General features: G+C 47.9%; 10 protein-coding genes across 10 annotated transcripts; 5 read left to right on the plus strand and 5 right to left on the minus strand.

Annotated features, from left to right (window-relative positions):
* Positions 1–89: 89 nt before the first annotated feature.
* Positions 90–403, minus strand: BABINDRAFT_161429 (uncharacterized protein). The gene has a single exon (XM_019128803.1). The coding sequence runs from the start codon at positions 333–335 to the stop codon at positions 96–98; it is 240 nt and encodes a 79-aa protein (XP_018985047.1). The 5' UTR covers positions 336–403; the 3' UTR covers positions 90–95.
* A 2935-nt stretch (positions 404–3338) lies between these two features.
* Positions 3339–3755, minus strand: BABINDRAFT_28095 (CAP domain-containing protein; the record flags this gene model as incomplete). Its single annotated transcript, XM_019131420.1, has 1 exon — positions 3339–3755. A coding segment is annotated over one exon (417 nt), but the record flags the coding sequence as incomplete, so codon positions are not given.
* A 2240-nt stretch (positions 3756–5995) lies between these two features.
* Positions 5996–7562, minus strand: BABINDRAFT_36618 (uncharacterized protein; the record flags this gene model as incomplete). The annotated part of the gene is made up of 2 exons (XM_019131779.1): positions 5996–7170; positions 7496–7562. 2 exons carry the CDS (start codon positions 7560–7562, stop codon positions 5996–5998), a joined length of 1242 nt encoding a protein of 413 aa, XP_018985049.1.
* Positions 7563–8825: 1263 nt separating this feature from the next.
* On the plus strand, positions 8826–10861 carry AIP2 (D-lactate dehydrogenase). The gene has a single exon (XM_019128804.1). It carries the CDS (start codon positions 9128–9130, stop codon positions 10694–10696), a length of 1569 nt encoding a protein of 522 aa, XP_018985050.1. The 5' UTR covers positions 8826–9127; the 3' UTR covers positions 10697–10861.
* A 14-nt stretch (positions 10862–10875) lies between these two features.
* BABINDRAFT_134941 (uncharacterized protein) lies at positions 10876–11304 on the minus strand. The gene has a single exon (XM_019127086.1). The coding sequence runs from the start codon at positions 11176–11178 to the stop codon at positions 10918–10920; it is 261 nt and encodes an 86-aa protein (XP_018985051.1). The 5' UTR covers positions 11179–11304; the 3' UTR covers positions 10876–10917.
* Positions 11128–13354, minus strand: BABINDRAFT_13347 (uncharacterized protein; the record flags this gene model as incomplete). Its single annotated transcript, XM_019127075.1, has 2 exons — positions 11128–12015; positions 12600–13354. The coding sequence occupies 2 exons, from the start codon at positions 13352–13354 to the stop codon at positions 11430–11432; spliced, it is 1341 nt and encodes a 446-aa protein (XP_018985052.1). The 3' UTR covers positions 11128–11429.
* Positions 13355–14397: 1043 nt separating this feature from the next.
* PAN3 (Pan3p) lies at positions 14398–16161 on the plus strand (the record flags this gene model as incomplete). The annotated part of the gene is made up of 1 exon (XM_019132706.1): positions 14398–16161. The coding sequence occupies one exon, from the start codon at positions 14398–14400 to the stop codon at positions 16159–16161; it is 1764 nt and encodes a 587-aa protein (XP_018985053.1).
* A 737-nt stretch (positions 16162–16898) lies between these two features.
* On the plus strand, positions 16899–18547 carry BABINDRAFT_161434 (uncharacterized protein). The gene has a single exon (XM_019128805.1). It carries the CDS (start codon positions 16944–16946, stop codon positions 18525–18527), a length of 1584 nt encoding a protein of 527 aa, XP_018985054.1. The 5' UTR covers positions 16899–16943; the 3' UTR covers positions 18528–18547.
* Positions 18548–18925: 378 nt separating this feature from the next.
* On the plus strand, positions 18926–19950 carry BABINDRAFT_161435 (YqaE/Pmp3 family membrane protein). Its single transcript, XM_019128806.1, has one exon. The coding sequence runs from the start codon at positions 19240–19242 to the stop codon at positions 19654–19656; it is 417 nt and encodes a 138-aa protein (XP_018985055.1). The 5' UTR covers positions 18926–19239; the 3' UTR covers positions 19657–19950.
* On the plus strand, positions 19738–20035 carry BABINDRAFT_134959 (uncharacterized protein). The gene has a single exon (XM_019127087.1). It carries the CDS (start codon positions 19818–19820, stop codon positions 19986–19988), a length of 171 nt encoding a protein of 56 aa, XP_018985056.1. The 5' UTR covers positions 19738–19817; the 3' UTR covers positions 19989–20035.

Raw genomic sequence — 20035 nt, forward strand, 5'->3', positions numbered from 1 at the left:
GTTGTAGAATCTCCGCATGTATAAACTCGCTACTCCCCCACTAAAAGTTGGCTAGCAACACCGCTTTCTCATCTGGCGCTTGCATATGCACCTTTTCAGCCTGAAGGTGATCCTTGTGTTGACCAAAGTAGTCGCCCAACCCGGACATCTTGCATACAGACAAGGATGGGATAAGCGGTGGTGCACACATTTTGATGATCTTCACATTTTAGCACGAAACCAAGAGTAAATCGGCATAGCCTCTCTTTAACAGCTTCCCAGAGCGGCACTCTGCATATCCCCCATTCAACGTTATGGTTGCTCTCCATGGGTGCAACAAAATCCAATTTAGACATCGATCGGTATATGTATTACGGCTTAAGATTTGCTGATGTAGCGGGTATTTGACCAGTAATGCCCTTTGTATTGGAGCTAACTTTTGTTACTGTAACGGTGAGAGGATATTTTTCGCCGAATTATATCATCGATTCCCCTTACTGCGTGGTGTATCTGGCATGCACTAACACCCTTAAGCGTTTAGCTCTACGCCCTTTAATATTATGAGTCTAATCTTTTCATTTACTCTTTTGGGACATTGTCTCATCCTGTTTCGAACATTCAGATCTGCATGCGCAACATCTTCTCACAACACCCAGTTAGTATGGTTGAGATTTCACAATGACGCAAGCTTGATTTCCCACACCCACAGGGTGTCGATCTGTAAGCTTTTTTGGCTTGGTAAGATTAAAGCAGCCAAGAAACCTAATACCCAGCTTTTCCCGGGGTCGGGTAGTAGGCGTAGCTGGTATCTACAGTGCTGTCCCTAACATCAGAGTAATTTTTAGAAGTGGATATTTTATCGGTTAGTATGCCTATATACTCCTGTGCGTAACGCTTGATCAACACTTATAACCAATGTAAATGAGCAATTGCAATGTGGTCAGTTTTACATTGCAGAAAACGCGCCGCGGTTATGTAAATGGCATCGCCGTGGGAATAAAGTGACGGGTTCAAGGATAACCTTAGACTGGAAAATACAGTTTTACATGAAATATTTAATGATACGATACACAGATGTACAGCAAGAACGCAGGGGATAGTGGTACTCATAAATGTAGAAAAAGATTAGAAAAAATAACTAAGGAGTGAAATTTGGAAAGCATACTCAAAGGTGCGACTAGCGGGGCCAAAAAAAAATAGCGAAATCATAAAGGGGGGTATAAGTGTTGGGATTTTTACATCATCAAAGCTATAATAGCGACAAGACTACCAAGACCCAAGGTCTGGATGTTGGCGGCACCTTCAAAGGCGGTGACCGTGGCTGGAGTCAGGGCAAAAGCAGCAGTAGTAGCAGCAGCAGTGGTCTGGATAACGCCAGTATTAGTAGCTCCGGTCAATGGATAGTAGCTTGTCTTCTTGGTGGCAACGCCAGAAACGGTGGTATGGACCACAGTAACACCGGTAGTGACGGCAGCGGTCGAGCAAACACCACCAGAACAAGAAGTGACAGTAATCACAGCGGTGGATTGTAAGCGGATGGTTGAAGTAGTGACAACACCAGCCTTCGTATTGTAGGTAGCAACGTTGGTGGTTAACGGAACGTAATGGGTAACCTGAGTGACCGTGCCTCCGACGGTGGCGGTCTCCACGACGACACCAGTGGTGACAGCAGAGATGGCACAGATATTGTTGGAGCAAGAGGTGATGGTAACCACAGCGGTCTTCTGTTCAGTGACTGTGGTAGTGGAGCCTTTAGTCAATGGATAGAAGGTGGTGTATGTGGCCGCAGCACCGTTGGTAGAAGTGGTGATGACAGTGACACCGGTGGTAACAGCGGTGGTGGCACAAGCATTGTTGGAACAAGAGGTGATGGTGATAACGGTGGTGGACTGGTCAGTGACGGTGGTGGTCACGGAACTGGTCAATGGACAGTAGGTAGTGTAGACAGTCTCATGTCCACTGGCAGTGGTGGTAATGACAGTGACACCGGTAGTAACAGCGGTGGTGGAACAGGCATTGTTGGAGCAGGAGGTAATTGTGATGACGGTGGTGGACTGGCCAGTAACAGTGGTGGTGGTCACTGATTTAGAAGTAGCGGAGGAAGCAACCAATGAACCGGTCAGAGCAGAAGCCGTCTCAGAGGCACCAGAAGTAGGATTGTGGGTGGTGGTAATGTAGACAGTGGAGATTTGGGTTAAGACGCCGCCCGAGACAACCACCACAGCAGTGGTTGGAACAACAACCTCGGCTCTCTTGTTAAGGTCATCGGTGTAGATATAGACCGTGGTGAAGGAGACATAGGTGGAGTAGTAGGAGGTGGAAGTGGAAGTAGCAACGGTAGTGAAGCTGGTGGTTGTAGGTCCAGAGCCAGTAGAGGAAGCCACAAAAGAGACAGAAGAGGAAGCTCCAGCTGGAGTAGAAACAGCTGAAGAGGCAGTCGAGGAAGCTCCAACTGGAGTGGAGACGGCTGAGGAGAAAGCAGAAGAAGCAACTGATGAGGCCACGACTGAAGTAGAAACGACTGAGGAAATAGCTGAGGAAGCTTCTGAGGAAATGGCTGAAGAAGCTTCCGAGGAAATAGCTGAGGAAGCTTCTTGGGAAATAGTTGAGGAAGCTGCTGATGAAACAGCTGATGAAGTGACTGATGAGGCTACGACTGGAGTGGAAACAGCTGAGGAGGCAGTAGAAGAGATCTGGACTGGAGTAGAAACAGATGAGGAGACAGCCGAAGAAGCAGCTGAGGAGGCAGCTGAGGAAGCTCCAACTGGGGTGGAGATGGCTGAGGAGGCTGCAGAAGAAGCTCCAGAGGAGACTACGACTGGGGTAGAAACAGCTGAGGATGAAATTGAGGAGACAACTGAAGATGGAGGTATAACTGGGGTAGAAACAGATGAGGCTTTAGAAGACACCGAAGATGGAGGTATAACTGGGGTAGACACTGCAGAAGATACGGAAGAGGAAGGTGAAACTGGGGTAGACACGGCAGAAGACACGGAAGAGGAAGGTGAAACTGGGGTAGACACGGCAGAAGACGTGGAAGAGGAAGGTGTAACTGGAGTAGAAACAGAGGAGGCTTTAGAAGACACAGAAGATGAAGGTGTAACTGGGGTAGAAACAGAAGAGACTTTAGAAGACACAGAAGAGGAAGGTGTAACTGGGGTAGACACAGTGGAGGAGGAAGGTGTAATTGGAATAGAAACAGAGGAGGCTTTAGAAGACACAGAAGAGGAAGGTTTAGCCGAGGTAGACACAGCAGAAGATGCAGATGAGGAAGGTTTAACTGAGGAAGAAACAGAGGAAACTTTAGAAGACACAGAAGAGGAGACAGTTGAAGAAGCTCCGGCTGAGGAACTGCTAGAGAGAAGCGGAAGCACGTTCTGAGCATACTCGCCATTGATATTACCAGGAGGAGCAAACTCACAGATGACGTACTCACCCCAGATGGTCGTGCAATCGATGTAGGCACACCCCAACTGAGTCGAGCTCTTCCAGACCAATTGGGTGAAGTGTCCGGTGTTAGAGCTGAAGCCCGGGTCCGCAAAGTTGTAGTTTGCAATCTCGTCATACCAGGCTTCTACGGCACCAACGGTGGAGTAACCCGCGGCAAGGTTCTCACCGTACGGGCCGCCACTATGCACCAAGACTCCGTTACAGTGGTAGGCCGAGTTACCGTAATTGTTGGCGTATGTAGCCATTGTGCTGTTCCACACGAGCGGTGGAACCCCGTGCAAGGCTCTCTTGGCATTAATGGCGGCCAAAATAGTGGTCTCGAAGTCAATACTCACCGTGGCAACAGTGGTTGTGATAGCAGATGCCGCTAGTAAAATCGTGGAAAGCTTCATTAGGTCAGAGGGGTTTTTTAAAGGTAACTTGGAACAGATCAATCAAGTAGATAGAGGGAATATAGGGCCCATATATATGTATCTATATGTATCTATCTACCCTGCCATCAGTGTAAGATTCATGGTATAGATGGTAATGCTTGCAGAGGAAATGCATGTTAATGGTAACTCTCATGGCTGGCCTGCTGTTGATCTATGCATCGCATATTGCATGGCCGGTAGGTCGTTGTGCAGGAGGCTGGCACGCAAATGTCTGCATGCATCGGCATGCATACTGCGTCAATGATTAACGCGCTCGGACAATGGCCGGACTGATCTTGGACACGGATTTCAATCTGCGTATTATGCGCGAGCAAAGATTCACGAACAAACTAATTGTCGCCTTCATTGTCTATTGAAGCCGAGGTCGCTCGATTTCTTGTTCTGAAAACAGGGATTGTAAACTGGAGTGTATCATTGCTGGATTCTTATTGGGGTACTTGTACATTTAGCCCTGAGAGGTCGGAATTGGTTCAAACCTAGAGCCTCGGGAAGATAGCGGTTAGAATCACGAATTCCTCATCATGCTAATAACCGTCACATGTTGTACCGAGGTTACAAATCCCATTGTGGTTATACCAGTCAAACTGGCGAGTAGACTGATCATGTTGGTATAAACGAGATATTGCTGGCTTAGCAACGTGCATGCATGAGAACCTATATCCGATTTACAGCCTACCCTGGTACTATAGCGCACATACGCAGTCTATGCGAATCAGGTGGCTAGGCATGATGTAATAGCCGCTTGCTTTTATTGACCAACAAACGTGGACTACCAGAGGCATAGAATGTAATCCTTTTGTCAGCACCAGTGTGAATTCAGATCCATTGTGCGTCGTATATTAGCTATCCGATCTCCACATAATGATTTAGATGGCATACCTCCTAGATACCTGATCTCGAGAAAATTCCAAATTTCAACTCTAATATGTATTTTGTCCGCATGGTAGTGTGCTTTACTCCATTAAATGTAGAAGAATATGTGCTCTTGCCAGGCAGGACCGAGTCTGAGCCCAATCTTAGTGTCAGCGGCTTAAACCTATTCAGTCTACCTCAGATTCTACGCCGGAGAAGGGTAAGGCAATATCAATATCAAGCCCCGGAAATTAAATCTGAGCAACTCCTCGTGGAATTGACCCATGACATAAGCACGTCATGTAAACACCTGCATGCGGGTGGTTGGTGCGCGGAATGCAGGAAGGGAAGTGTATGCATAATTGTTATCGAGGTATTTTGATGTGGCGGGTGCCCACAGAACTCCGGCGGACAGCACACGTGCATGGTTCTAGAAGTATTGGCCCACAAGCTACAGTTGTGATTTGGCTACATGTCTTTATTTCATCCATTACAAACTCAAGAAGATCAAATCCTACGAAAAGCCTGTATGACGTGCTCTTTCGTGTTTAATTATCTTCCAAGGATAGGCTATTTATGAAGGAGACTCATTCGGCTCGAAATAAAATACAAGACTGATGCTTGCAGGGCTCCTACTTTCCACGTAGGTTTCAGACTGTTGTGCAAAACTTACATGGGCGTGAAAAAAATTTGGAGACGTTACCGTATCTTTAGTAAGTGCGTTTCAGAACTTCTGCTTATTCCAGTCTAAGCTATTGAATGCTCTTTGTTGGGTGACTTCGTAAATTGCGGCTAGTACGTTTACGATCTCATCTGTCAGGGGATGATCTAAGGTACGATTGTACATGAGCTTGCATTATGCGGGAACCTGAATAGCTGTTTTGGGATCCACTATATCTACGAATATGGGTCCATTGTGTATTAGCCCCCCCAAAGCCTGCATCAGCTATTGAAACTTTAACTTCACATCTTAGTGGCTACTCCGTTGAATGGTACGCTACTATCAATATCACATCTAGCCGTCTCCCCACCAGGTTATATCGACTGGCCCATAAAAGGCCGAGCTCATGTGGCAGCTTTCCATTTTATGATACTTTGACATTTCATGTTTCTCAGCTAGCATTTAATAGTTCTAGCCCTATATAATACACCTATTTATAGTTTTGCAATACACTCATGTTTTATCATATAGCTCCATAAGAAGCACTCTAATATATACTCTTTCGTCAAGCGGTCAGAGCTCTGCAAAGGCTTCGCTCGGAATGACGTACCCCAGATGATTACTCCTTTGACGACGGAACAATCCGGAAACTCATAATATCGTTCTTTCCCACGTCCACGGTATCCTCCTCACTAATTCTCAGTCCACCGACTCCCTCAATCGCCGCAATGGTCACCTCACCCACAATCATCTTCGCCACTTGGGCGACGAGCGTGCCCTTCTTCACCAAGAGACAGTCTCTGAACACGAATCCTCCAGAGTTTCCGGAAAATGTGTTCATGTTTCTCACCGGATAGACAGGCACCAACCCTAGAACTTCAGCAGCAGCTTGGAGAATCTGGATCACCCCAGTGGAGCCAAAGCGGTACAACACTAAGTCACGGATGTTGTCCACGCGCTCCATGAGCTTTTCGTCCAACGGCTTCAAGTCAGAGTCTGGCAAATCCTCCAACGTGTCGACGAACTCAGTCCCAGTTTCGTACTTGATAAAGTTCTGTTTCGCCAACTTACGCAAAAATACCTCGGTTACGGCACTGGTCAAAACACACTTAGTGTTCGGGTACTTCAACATGATCTTGGAGATATTCTTGTCTGCATCAGGATGGTCGATCTTGTTCAACGACAAGACGGTGGGGAAACGCTCGGATATAAAGGCAGCAACCACTGTGGTGATCCACTCGTCGTCCCACTTGTCTATAGGAGGCAAGTCTTTGATCTTCGCTAAGGCACGAGCAACTACCTTGGCGGTGGAACCGTAGCCACCAAACTGAGCCTGTAAGGTGTCCACGACATGCGCCTTGGTGGCGGTGTGTCTTCTCACGATGGAGCCCCATCTCTTCTTCAAGTTACCTTCGATCCAGAGGCGGATCTCGTCCTGCAACCACTCCACGTCTTTCAACGGATCGTAGCCTCGTGTGGCCTTTCCGTTTTCATCCGTGCATCCACTGACATCCATCACGTGTACAATCAAGTCAGAATTCTGTCTGATGTCGTCCAAAAACTTGTTCCCCAACCCACGGCCCTGCGAGGCACCGGGAACCAACCCCGCGACGTCAAGAAGCATCACCGGTACGGACCTCTTGCCGTTCTCGCACCACCCGTAGTTTGGCTTGCACTGGTCCTGTTTACCAAACCGGGAACAAGCGCAATCGACTTGTAAGTAGCCGGTGGCCTTGTTAGGCTCGATGGTTGTGAAGGGAAAGGCGCCGACTTTGGCGTTGGCATCAGTCAAACCTGAAGGTTAATACTTGCCGCTTGCGAGAACGGGTGCCTAGCGCGAGCCTGAGCCAACTCAGACTAGCTGAGTCCTCACGTTAGACTATCGAACATATACCACTGAAAGTTGGATCAAAGCCACCATTAATTGACGTCTCTCGAGCAACAAAGTTGCCTGTTCACCTGAAATACCAATCTCAAGGCAGTTGAAGCTGGACCATACATCAGCTGAACCACATAAACCAGAGCTTATGTGCCAAAATCCACCATCGAAACAGCCTCGGATCGGGCCATCAACCGACTCGTCTTGAACTCTGCTCGGCACGTGACTGAAAGCACTCACTGTTAAGGGTGGTAGACTTCCCACTAGAGGGTTTCCCCACAAGCGCAATACACGGATCTCTAGGCATGGTGTATGTGGTTTGCGGTGGTCTGATGTCATCTCTGGCATTTTCGACCCTGAAATAATTTTTCTTAATATTGCCGCACGTACAAAGTCGTGGGCCAACCAGGAGAAATAGCTCTGATCGGAACTGTGTGCTCACCACTGTCGATAACTGGGTGTGATACGTTATATTTATAGCTTAGGCTACACCGTATGATAAAGACTGGCCTACATGAATGTATGTGGCTGTGGAATACCCCAGTTTCCAATCCTGAGCCACGACTATGTCTGATCCTGCATGTAATTTTTGATTGCCTTGAACGAAACCTAACCTCTAAAGTCCACGCTACAGGTTTTATTTCCATAACTATTTGACAAAAACGTATTAATTTGCAATAGTTTGTTAGCGTATTTCCTAAAGCCGGTACTAATAATCTCAGATGAATCCAGATCGGCCGTAGAGGTTATACTTGATACCTAGCTAAAAGTTTAAATAAAAAAGTATAGTGCTATGTAAATTTTCAGCCTCACTCAACGGTACTGTCTAGTCAACAAATCATGTGTGTGGCGGGATTTTTCAAGCCCTATATGCGATATCACCACTGCTAGTCGGAGTAGAGCTATCCTGTAACAATCGGTATGAGCCCGAGTCAAATCTTTGCGTTTACTCTACGTAAGGGTCCTGGCCCCGCTGATTTGGAGAACCGAGGATCTAAATTTTGCCGGGAATACAAGCATCCTTATAAGCTACGATCTAAAACTCATGGATTTACCCATATCAGCCATTAAGCACTGTCTATAATATACTCTCCATACGCCTCTAATTACGATTTGCAAGTACAAGCTCCTAGCTATATTAGTGCCATGGACCGGGACCAGGACCCCTATTAAATAATATCATACGTACACCCGTTCCCGATATAATTACAGGCACTGATAACCACTTTGAGTTCTCGGAGACAAAGAACCTCATAAAACAAAGCTCTGCACTGCAACTATAATGGTTTACAATGGCACTTTTTTCACCTATTCACATCCATATGTAACTATTTAACAGCACTTTCTGCATTCTCCGTAAGTCTATTTGCTTCAGTGAAGTAAACTATTCAACTAGAAAAAGCGAATCGTTTGCTACAACCTTCAACATTTGCACAGAGACTTCTAGCCTACCCCCAAACCATACCCTACTACATATGCAATATAGCATCTCGCGCTTTACTGAAAGACCCCTTCTCCTAGGATCGCCTTATATAAGCGACTCCGATCTCCCGCTCTCAATACTTTTACTTTCCCAGTTTCTATCTCTAACTCTTAACTCTACGTCTCTTATACATTTGGTTATGTGAATTCCCTTTTAATATAATCCACATGTTTACCTCTAAACCGAGCTTGTGTCACCCTCTAGTATTTCATAACCCCTAGCGTTTTTCAAAGTTCATCCGTCGCTTCGCTCCTAATTTGCTCCTAATTTGCCCCGAGTCCGCTCCGGTGACCGGCCTCGACTCATAACCGTTGGTGAATTACCTTTACAGGATATTTTTCAGGCCAAATTCCTCCCAACCCTTTATTCTTTCTTCTCCCCCCCAAAAAATGCTCAGAACAGTCTCCAGCCATATTTTTAGGTCTGCCCGTGTTGTGGGTTCCCACAGAGTGGCTATACCACGCGTCGTGGGCCCGCGCATCTTTGCACGTGCGGTCCAGCTCACCAGCGAAACCTACCCGAACCTCCAGCGCACTGCCTTTGCGAAGCTCACGGAGGAGGACATTGCGCACTTCAAAACCATCCTCGCGGACAGCGCGGTCATCCAGGACACTGATATGCTCCTCTCATATAATGAGGACCAAATGCGCAAGTATCGCGGGCAGTCGCGCCTCGTGTTAAAACCAAAGACTACGGCGCAGGTCGCACAGATTGTCGCGCACTGTAATGCACGCGCGCTCGCGCTTGTGCCACAGGGTGGGAACACGGGTTTGGTTGGGGGCTCCGTACCCGTTTTTGATGAAATCGTCCTTTCCTTGGCCAGCCTCAATAATATCCGCGCATTCGATGAGGTTTCCGGGATTCTCACGTGCGACGCCGGGGTTGTATTGGAAAACGCGGACAACTACCTCGCAGAGCGCGGTTACATCTTCCCATTGGACTTGGGCGCGAAAGGTTCGTGCCACGTGGGTGGAACCGTTGCGACGAATGCAGGAGGCTTGCGTCTCTTGCGTTACGGCTCGCTTCACGGGACGGTGCTAGGGTTGGAGGTGGTGCTCCCTGATGGAACCGTGTACAACTCGCTTCATGCATTGAGAAAGGACAACACCGGATACGACATCAAGCAGTTGTTCATCGGCTCTGAGGGCACGTTAGGGGTGATCACCGGGGTCTCGATCCTCTGTCCCGCACGCCCAAAAGCGAAGAACATTGCGTTTTTGGGGGTGCCGTCGTACGAGGCGGTGCTCCAGACCTTTGCGCACGCGCGCGGTGAGTTGTCCGAAATCCTCTCCGCGTTCGAGTTCATGGACCGCCGCTCGCAGGTGCTCTGCGGTGAGTTCCTCAAGACGGACGCCCATCCGTTGGAGGACGAGCATCCGTTCTACGTATTGATTGAGACGTCTGGCTCCAACAAGGAGCATGACGACGAGAAGCTAGAGGCTTTCCTTGAGTCCGCCATGGAGGAGGGTTTGGTGGATGACGGTGTGCTCGCTCAGGACGAGACGCAGTTGCGCAACTTGTGGGAGTGGCGCGAGGGAATCTCTGAGGCGTCCCAGATCTACGGCGGTGTCTATAAGTACGATGTGTCCTTGCCGTTACCAGAGCTTTATGGCTTGGTCGACGCGGTGAACGAGCGTTTAGCCGAGCATGGCTTGATCGGTGAGACCGACGAGTTTCCGGTTAAAGAGGCCGTGGGGTACGGGCACGTCGGTGACGGGAACTTGCACTTGAATGTGGCGGTTAGACGCTATACGAAGGAGGTTGAGAAGTGTTTGGAGCCGTTTGTGTATGAATGGATTGCCGAAAAAAAGGGGTCGATTAGCGCCGAGCACGGCTTGGGCTTCCAGAAGAAGAACTACATTGGGTATTCCAAGTCCGAATTGGAGATTCTGTTGATGAAGCAGATCAAGGGACAGTATGATCCAAAGGGAATTATGAATCCGTACAAGTACATATAATCCAGAGCGAAACAGAGGATTGGTTGATGGATCCATGGCCTATATCTTAGTAGCAGCTTTTATGAGCTCGTGTGAGCTAGCAAAGCTATGATATACGACGAATGAGTTATAATTTTATTGTAAGTCAAGTAGAATGGATTAGCAAAGCTGAATTAAGCATTCCACAATGGATAAAGAATATTGTCATGTATACCGATTATAGAAAGTCAAGATGCCATACTTTACGAATTATAGTATACGTGCGGAGACTCATACCTTTTGAGTCTAGAAACGGAAAACACGGCACATACACGGTATGAATGTAGGAAATGGGCATAATTACTCTTCAAATGGCTCAAAAGCCGTGATTGTATGAAATGCAGCGTGGTACGCATCAGGCTTCGTCTACAGCCTTGAGCTAAATTCCAGAAGGTTAGAATGTGATTTGTAAAGGGAAGGCTATACGAGGCACATTGCAGAACTGTAGTATGGGAATCAAGCATTAATTTAAATAGGACTTATAGGCACTAATCCCAGAAAATGCCGGGTTTGAAGGTCCATTACAGACGTTTGCAGACCCATTGAGGCTAGTAGTTGTGACTTAGAACCAGCGGTGATTAGCAAGCTCGGTAGTATTCTCAAGCATAAAACGTAGATATGCACAAAATTTCAGGCGTTAAGAATGCAAAATAAAATGACCAGACAAAGCTCGATGTTTCGGACTGTTCTCCGAGTCTCCTGGTTGTATTACCTTTCACGTGTGTTTTGACCTTCCCTTCTTTCTTGAATCACTCTTGGTGTCCCCAAACTTTCCATATTTTCCCGCGATGATACTTTCTAGTGCACAGGTGGTGATATGTCGGAACCGAATGGATCCGAGATGGGTCCCTCCGTACCATCGGGTGACAATCACGCATACATTTACGAGGTCCAATGACTCTAGCACCTGGAGCAACCGCTGACCCGAACCTGATTCACCGCAGTCGTCAAACCCTTGTTGGATATTGGTATACGTTACAGATACTGGTTTCTTCTCGACCCTGTCCTTTTTGGCTTTCTTCTTGGGACTCGCCAGTTGTGTGTGAACTTCCTCGCCAGTTCTCCAGGCTAGCATTGCAACATGGGAGGCTTTGAGGATTGTCTTGTCTGATACCCTTAGCTGGGATATGAGATCTGGAATGGCAGCACAGGAGCGAAGAGGTACACAACGCGCCTGGAACTTGGACTTGCGATCAGTGACGATCTGTGATTCGTTCCATATGGATATGGGCTCGGTGTGGAAGCGGAGCACACAAAAGTGTGTGGATTGAGTTGACTTGAGTAGGCGAGTAGGGGTTGTTCTGTACATGTAAGGGTATTGCCTATACAAACCAATAGATCCTAGCGTAGCACTGGGGAAGAGTCAGGACATGCCCTTATGTGGAGCGAGGATGCACGAATTTTTCATGCATGTAGACTTGAAGCTCAGGTGAGGCTTGATGAGAGTGAAAACACATATGGAAAGGACCGTAATCAGAGGGGAATTTTCAGATGAAGTCATACTTTATCGACTGATCAACAACTATTATAGGAATACGTCTAAATCGCCTCCCTCGGTTTAAAGCTAAGGCTGGAAAGTTTGTTTGGCGATTTCTTTGGGCCGTCTCAACCCAAGCGTATGAAAACGTCGCTGATTCAAATCCTTACGTCTCCTTCTATTTTATTCGTGGATTGAACAATTGATTGGTTCTCCTGGTCTATTTTTTCGAGACAAAACCTCCGGTCAGTCAAGATTCTTTACTCTGGAAATGACGTTGTTGAGCTTGCATACAAGCGTTTAACGTAATCTAGTTCTCTACAGTAATGTTTTCATTGACAAGCCCATCATAACTTCTAAGCGTGATCTCGTATTTTAGCGTATTACCCGGTGCATCTTTCCATTTACTTTGAGTAGGCCTCCAACTTTTCATCGTTGTATCGGAAGTACCCTCCGTTGAGCTCGCCGCTGAAACCCCTGAGAGCCAAATTAGCGTAGATGGTGGCCGGCACTTCCGGACTCAACAACTTATTCTCGGTCTTTAAGTCGGTGAATCTCTTCAACCCCTCAGTGGTCATGTTCTTCCCAAACACCTCCCGAATATCCGCCTGCATTTGGGTGTCCACCACACCAGGGGCAACCGAAATCGCTCTCACGTCCGTTTCCTCAACGGAAATTGCCTTCGCGAGACTATTAACCGCGGCCTTAGACGCACCATACGCACCCCACCCATGATAACCACTGGTAGAGGCCCCGGAAGACACGAAAATAGCAGTTCCCTTGGTCTTGCGGAGTTCTGGGATCGCCTTTGAGACAAGATCCACGATCGAAAAGAAGTTAATGTCAAACAACCGCCTCCACTGCGCTACGTCGGCCTTGGCCACTGGGTCCACTGGGTCCAACACTCCCGCGTTGGCGATCACCGAGTCGATCTTGCCAAAGCAGGAAAGAGCCACTTCGACGGCCTTGGTGGAGGTTTCTGGGGCAGCAATGTCGCCGGTAACGGAGATAACTCTGTCTTTGCCGTATTTGGTGATAAGGTCGTTCAACGGCTGCTCGGATCTGGCCACAACAACCAATTTGGTGTCGGGTTGAGCAAGAATGATCTCTGCGATAGAGGCACCAATGCCTCTGGAAGCGCCTGTAAGGATAATGACTGACATGCCGTGGGCTAAGATTACAGGGAGAAAGAACTGGGGATAGCTGTCTATACATATATAGCCTTTTGGCAGTACCCGGATACTGGGGTCACGTGATTAGAGTAAGCATGCATATGCGTCTGCAACTGGCTTCTTAATCTCTCGATTTTATCTCTCGGGCGTAAATGTCGTGTAGTATAACTCAGACTATTGCGTTTGTAAAATGGGTTATATCGAAATCCTGTAGGCTTGGTAGATGTGTGTTTGAGAATTCGAATTCGTAGCTTTGGATGTAATTATAGGCTTCAATACTGATACCTTGGGGTTTTTGGTTGGACCAAGATCTATCTAAAGCTATTTATATCCCATTAATTACAATCCCCACTCTTTCACGTGAATGAGACATTGATCGAGTCGGTTTGGATTGGTTAGACTCAAAACTTTCATCGGATTCTGCCTACCAATGCAGAACATAAATCGGCCACAACGGTCCGTCAAAGCCTCTGCAATAATCCATCCCTTAAAGGGGCCAACCTATGGTCTCGGGAATTTTGTAATCTTTTTAACGAATAAACCACTTTGTTTCAAGCGTTTCTTGTATTTCCAAGATTTTTTCCCATCTCTTTTTCTCAAGCCTTAAACAAATCTATCAGTTTGCTTAAACCCCAATAAAACTTGCTTAAGGCTCAGAATAGGTGCTTCTGCCCCCCTATCTTTCGTTTCCTCATAGTTACCTTATCCCTCTCACTCCCGGCACTGACAAACACCGACCACTGTTGTCCGCCTTCCACACACATTTCTACCCTCTATCCGCTTTTATTCAGGTTATAAGAACACATATTAACAATATTCAGCCTTATATCTAGTCTATTTGCCTCTTCCCTGACGCTAAAACGGTGTAGCAAAAATCTCACGCCACCTTACGCCGCGCTCTGGTACAGCTCTCACCCGCCACTTCTCACCCGCCACTTCTCACTAACACCACGCGCCTTCGCGACGTGCCTGAACCTATTTTAAAACTTCTTCAAAACACTCTGCTCTTCTCCTTGCCAACACCCGCCCCACCCATGAGCAAAGCACAAGTGACCCTGGACTGGGCAAAAGACACGCCATGTCGCAACATTACGATCCACGGTTTCTGCAAGTTCCAGGACAAAGGGTGTATGTTCAAGCACGAAAGCTCGCCAAAGACGCCAGCGCCCACGGTGCTTGCGCGCCCCGCGTCCGCGGCAGTGCTGACTCCGCCATCCAGCGCGGCACAGCTCGTGTCGAGCGCGGCGGCCTTGAAAAAGAAGTTCAGTGCTGATGCGCCCGCGTTTCTCCCAACCACATCCGCGAACTCCAGCACCACGTCGTTCGTGAAGTCTCCTAAGGTTGACGCCCCCCTGCTCCAGCTCACCTCGGAGGAAAAACGCTTCAACATCGAAAGCCCAATCTTTACCCCGGGTGGCTCCAACCCGTACGCTCCCAAGCCTGGCACACCCGTCAACCCCTACGCGCCCGCATCTGCGGACATGTACTTCCAGGCCCCCACGACGTACCCGTTGCAGTACCATTTGTATGCGCCCGCGCCACCGCCGCACCTCCAGTTACCGCTCCAGCCATACGAGACAAACGCACACGCGATGTTCATCGCGGGCGACTTGCGCGAGCATGCACAAAAAAGGAACGCGGCCATTTTGCAGGTTTTGCCACACTCCAACTTGCCGGAGGGTGTGAACGCGTATCACTCGCTCGTGCCGATCGATACACATGCGGAACGCTCTGCACGCAACTTTGGCCACCCGTCCGCGTTGTATAAAGTGTTTTCCACCACCAATGGCAATGTCTATGCGTTGCGCCGCGTGGAGGGCGTCAACGTCACCAGCGAGCGCGCTATCAGCGACGTGCAAGCGTGGCGCAGCGTCGTGTGCGCGAACGTGGTGCAGTTCCACGAGGCATTCACCAGTCGCGCGTTCGGCGACAACTCCGTCTTTTTCGCGTACGATTACTATCCGCTTGCCACCACCTTGCGTGAGGCGCACGTGAGCCCCGTTGCTGCGAAGGTCGTTCCCATCACAGAAGCCTTGTTGTGGTCGTATTGTGTCCAGCTCACGAACGCGCTCACCGCGATCCACGAGAAGAATTTAGCCGCCAGGGTGTTGGATATGGACAAGGTTATCATTACAACCCGCAACCGGGTTCGTTTGGCGGGATGTGCGGTCTTGGATGTTCTCAGATACGAGGAGGAAGACATCGCGACGTTACAGAAACAAGACATTGAAAAGTTTGGCGCGTTGATGCTCGAGCTCGCGGCTTACACCTTGCCCGTCACGCTGCGTGGCGTGGAAGCATTGGAGGGCTTGGCATTCTCGCAGGAGTTTAAGGACTGCGTGCGGTACCTCTTGAGCGGTAGCGCGAACTTGCACGAGTTCACACGCATGATCGCACCGCGTGCGTTGGCCGCGGTCGATAGCTTAGCATGTGCGGCAGACTTCATGGAAGGCCAGCTCCTGTCTGAATTGGAAAATGCACGTCTTGTGCGCCTATTGGCCAAGCTCGGCTTCATCAACGAGCGGCCCGAATATGACAATGACCCCGCGTGGTCTGAAACCGGCGACCGCTACCCCTTGCGCTTGTTCCGCGACTATGTGTTCCACCAGATCGATGAGCGCTCGGGAAGGCCTGTCATTGACTTGTCCCACGTGATTACGTGCCTTAATAAACTTGATGCCGGTGTGGATGAGAAGATTTTGCTCGTCAGTAACGATGAGCAGAGCTGTATCATTGCGTCATACAAGGAGCTCCATGACTTGATTGACAAGACGTTCAGGGATTTGAGCAGGAACTAGTAATGTATAATATAAAAAAAGTGAATAAAGTGGTGTAAGTGAGGTAAGGAGGGAGTGGAAAATACATATGGAAGGTTGTAGAGGACAGGGAAATAAAGCTGGGTGGTTGAAGCTGAAAAGAATGGACCCAGGTGTACAAGAGGAACTATGTTTTACAATCATGTATAAGAAACTGGGAGACGAAACGAATGTGAGGGCAAATCTGGGGTATGTCGAAAAAATGAAAAATAAGGGAGATAATTAGATATTTAATCAAGAACGAGAATGTGAGGGTTATCTCCTATACCATGCTCTTAAAATAACACACATCTAAACTGTTTATAGTACAAGAACCTGTACTTGAAAGTTAAGCCCCGAAAGAACAAAGAGGGAATTATGTATCAAGGATGAAACATCAATGAGTACGTTCAAAGGACTGTAGAACTCGTTATACAGCCGAGTTGTTTCACCATTACCCCCTTAATATTCAATACCCCAGGCTTGAATCATATTTTGAGTATATCTAGACTTTGGTGATAGTATCTGCTTACTATGCAGCATGCATGTGCATTTTGTGCCTCGCATACACGGCTTCCACTGCGCCAGACTGGCCAGAGACGCCTGCTTCTGTGGTACCTTACTCAGTTCCTATATCGTTCTTGTTTCCCTGATATAAGTAGATTTGAACGTTTGCCTTTAGCTCTAAAAATATTGCTTGGTTCGTTGGAAGTGATACATTTTGGTTTGGCCGCCTGTTTAACTGCACCCAAGTTTCCACATCCCGCTCACAAAACGTCTCTTCCATGAGCTTTCTCGGGCATTTGGATGCTTCCACAAAGCGATATCAGTACATCCATCACATAAAGTACAACTATGAACGGCTTAAAATCCACTATGTTCACAATAAGTACAGCACCAGCAGAAATCCCCGGGTAGTTCAAGGACGTATCCCGAACGAAAGGTTAATATCGTTGAGAACTTATCCCCACGATGAATATCTCTTGAAACCGGGAGAATACTTTGATTTTGCAAGCGCCTACGTCAATAAAGGGAATCAGGCTGCGCAGCTCCCCATCACGCTTTCCCATGTTTGCTCGGAAGGAGATTTGTTGGAGAACGAAGGGTACGAGCCCCTCATTCGCGTCAACTCGGCACCACCTACAATTTTGGTTCATTCTCCCGAAGACCCTGCAAAGCGCATGGCCACCATCGTTCCGAATGGAAGTTCCTGTAAATGCAGTTGCCACCTCCACGAACACCTTCCGGAGCCCGAAACCATGGAGGAGCTCCTCACGATGCATGGCAACCTTGGAGAAAGTAAAAGTGGAGCTGGTGGTGATAGCCCACTCTCTTACATTGAAGACGAAAATATCTACCTGCCACGGAAAAAACACCGGTTTTGGGGGTTGGGAAGGAAGAGAATGTCTAATGGAGCTAACGTTCCTTCACCAATATTGGAGTGCAACTCTGCTTCCCCGGGCTTGCGAGAGGATAAGCCGAGGCTTTCTCATAGTGAAGGAAAACTAAGTCCGGTGGTGATCAAAAACAGTTATGGCCATCCCAGGCCTCGGCATTCGGAAGTCAAAAGCGAGAAAACGCCAATCATGAGCCGCCTTTCCTCGATGAAACGGTTAGGATCGTTGGAGACGAGAATCAGCCGGCTCAGTACCGAGGCTGAGTCCCACCTCACCGAGGGATGTCAGTGCTACAGGTGTGAGCGCCTGCGGTTGGGAAGCGGAGAAGCAGTTTGGAAGAGAGTCATGAATGACGTTTCGCTAAGCGCGGCCAGAATTAGTATCGGTGCGAAGCCCAAACCACTCAACGCGTACATCAATCTTTCTGCTGATTTCACAAGTGCTAAATGTTCGCCGGTTACTAATACGAAAACCTCTTCTCCGCTTACTCCTATCGATGATATCTCCTATTATGTCCCACCAGTGTTATCTGAGGTATCAGGTAGCTGCTGTACCCAGAGCATAAACGACTTGTCGCACCGGGAAATAAACAATGTGCAAAGGGAAAGACCGAGTACCTCACACACGGAGGTTTTACCAGCAGAGTACCCCAACCAAGCCTCACCATACAGTGCGCTATTCTCGGGCTATTACAGTGAAGCTGAAACTCCTTGGAAGTCTAGACGATCGACCATGGTTCCCCCGCGCTCCCAGGCTAACTCCGAGAGCAGAAGCATCCGTGAGAGGCAGCGCCTGGGTGATGAGAATGGTAACCTTACGAATACGGTTGCCTATTTTGATCAGCAACACCCGGGGGGAGAGATGCTCCAGTCATTAAATATTGGTGGGATTAAGAGACTGGTTGACTCGAGTGGAAGGAGTATGTTTGGCAGTGACAAGAGCTTGTCCCGGGGCGGCGTGTATGTAGACTAAGGATTCCAACGAGTATCGGGTTGAAACAGTCTGGAATATATTTTTTGTTCCATTGTTAGGTCAATAGAGTATTATATATGTTCTATCTGTCCTTGCGTGCATTCTACGTAATATACTACGTTTAATACATTTTAGAGTCTTTACACTCTACTGGCCTGTCTATAAATCTATGATAGGAACATCAACCGTGGTTGGTATATTTTGTCGCATTTTTTCCGTTAGGCTTTAAATTATTCCCAAATTTTATACTCACAACTGAGTGACCATAAGTTATGTAGCCGTGCCACAACAATATACACCTGAAGATCGGCTGTATGCAGGTTAATGTCGTTTACTTCTGGATGCATCGAGGTTGCGGACAATTTCCCCAGTCGATTGACCCTTTTTGGTCTGGAGAACGATTAGAAGCCTAAGTATCTAAAACTTATTTTCCGTACACAATCTTTTTAGTTCATCGAGTTATTAGATTCTATTAAACTTCCCCTCTGTCACGTCTCCATAACGATGTAGAAGGGCTCTTTGACTATCCGTACTTTGTGAGTGGCGTAAGTCTCTGATAAGCTGCGCCGCGTTACAAATTTCTTTTTCCCCCAGCGCCACCAACTTAACCACGCCTTTACCGATCTTTGGTGCAACACACCAGTTCTATATTTCTCCTTCGTATATACTCGTTCCTTACTAGTCCTAATTTATTACTTCCCTGCTACTTGTTATGTGCTGCTGTCTCACCGATTGCCTCCTCGTGATCATTGCGATCTTTTTCCCACCGTTCCCCGTGTGGATCAAACGTGGTATCTGCTCTGCCGATTCCTTGATATCAATTTTATTGTGTTGCCTTGGTTACTTTCCTGGTTTGATCCACAGTTGGTATATCATTTCGCGATACCCTTCGGGGGTCCGGTACCTCCTTGTGGACGAAGAGCAGATATTGTATGTTTCTGGAGGTGAAATCCGCGCTCACCAGAATAATCACAGCCACAACCACACCCACGTAAACTGCCAGCCACCACGCCAGACTCCGATCGTCGGTTTTGTTGAAACGGGACCTAGCGGCATCCAGTATGGGGCGACAGACGAGTCTATTCCGCCGCCTGAGTACACCCCTGTGCCCGCAGTTAAGAAAACATGAGATGGCCCCTCGATTATTGCCTAAACACTGTCCGTTATTAGCCTGAGCCGGTGGCCCCGATCCATACCGAAGCTGTACTTGGAGCCAGACGTCTCACAGACCATCACTCAGGTTCAAACTGATCCTTTGACTAGGGATTTGCACTAGTCGTCGATTTGTTAATGTGCATGAATAAAGGAGTTATGTGGGGGGGGGTGTTCCATCCTGTAGCCCTTTGTCTCTATTCATCTACTTATATTCGGTTTTACTTTTTAAAATTCCAAAATAAAAGTTATTTAACGGTTTTCTTGCATTGTAATATGATTAGCTATCCAGGCCCAGTTGTCCGGTAAAGATTCTTCGAGATGCAGGGGTCCAACTTCGTGCCGTATCGGGGGGG

The sequence above is a fragment of the Babjeviella inositovora genome, assembly GCF_001661335.1.
Source record: "Babjeviella inositovora NRRL Y-12698 unplaced genomic scaffold BABINscaffold_6, whole genome shotgun sequence".
NCBI classification, from domain to species: Eukaryota; Fungi; Ascomycota; class Pichiomycetes; order Serinales; genus Babjeviella; species Babjeviella inositovora.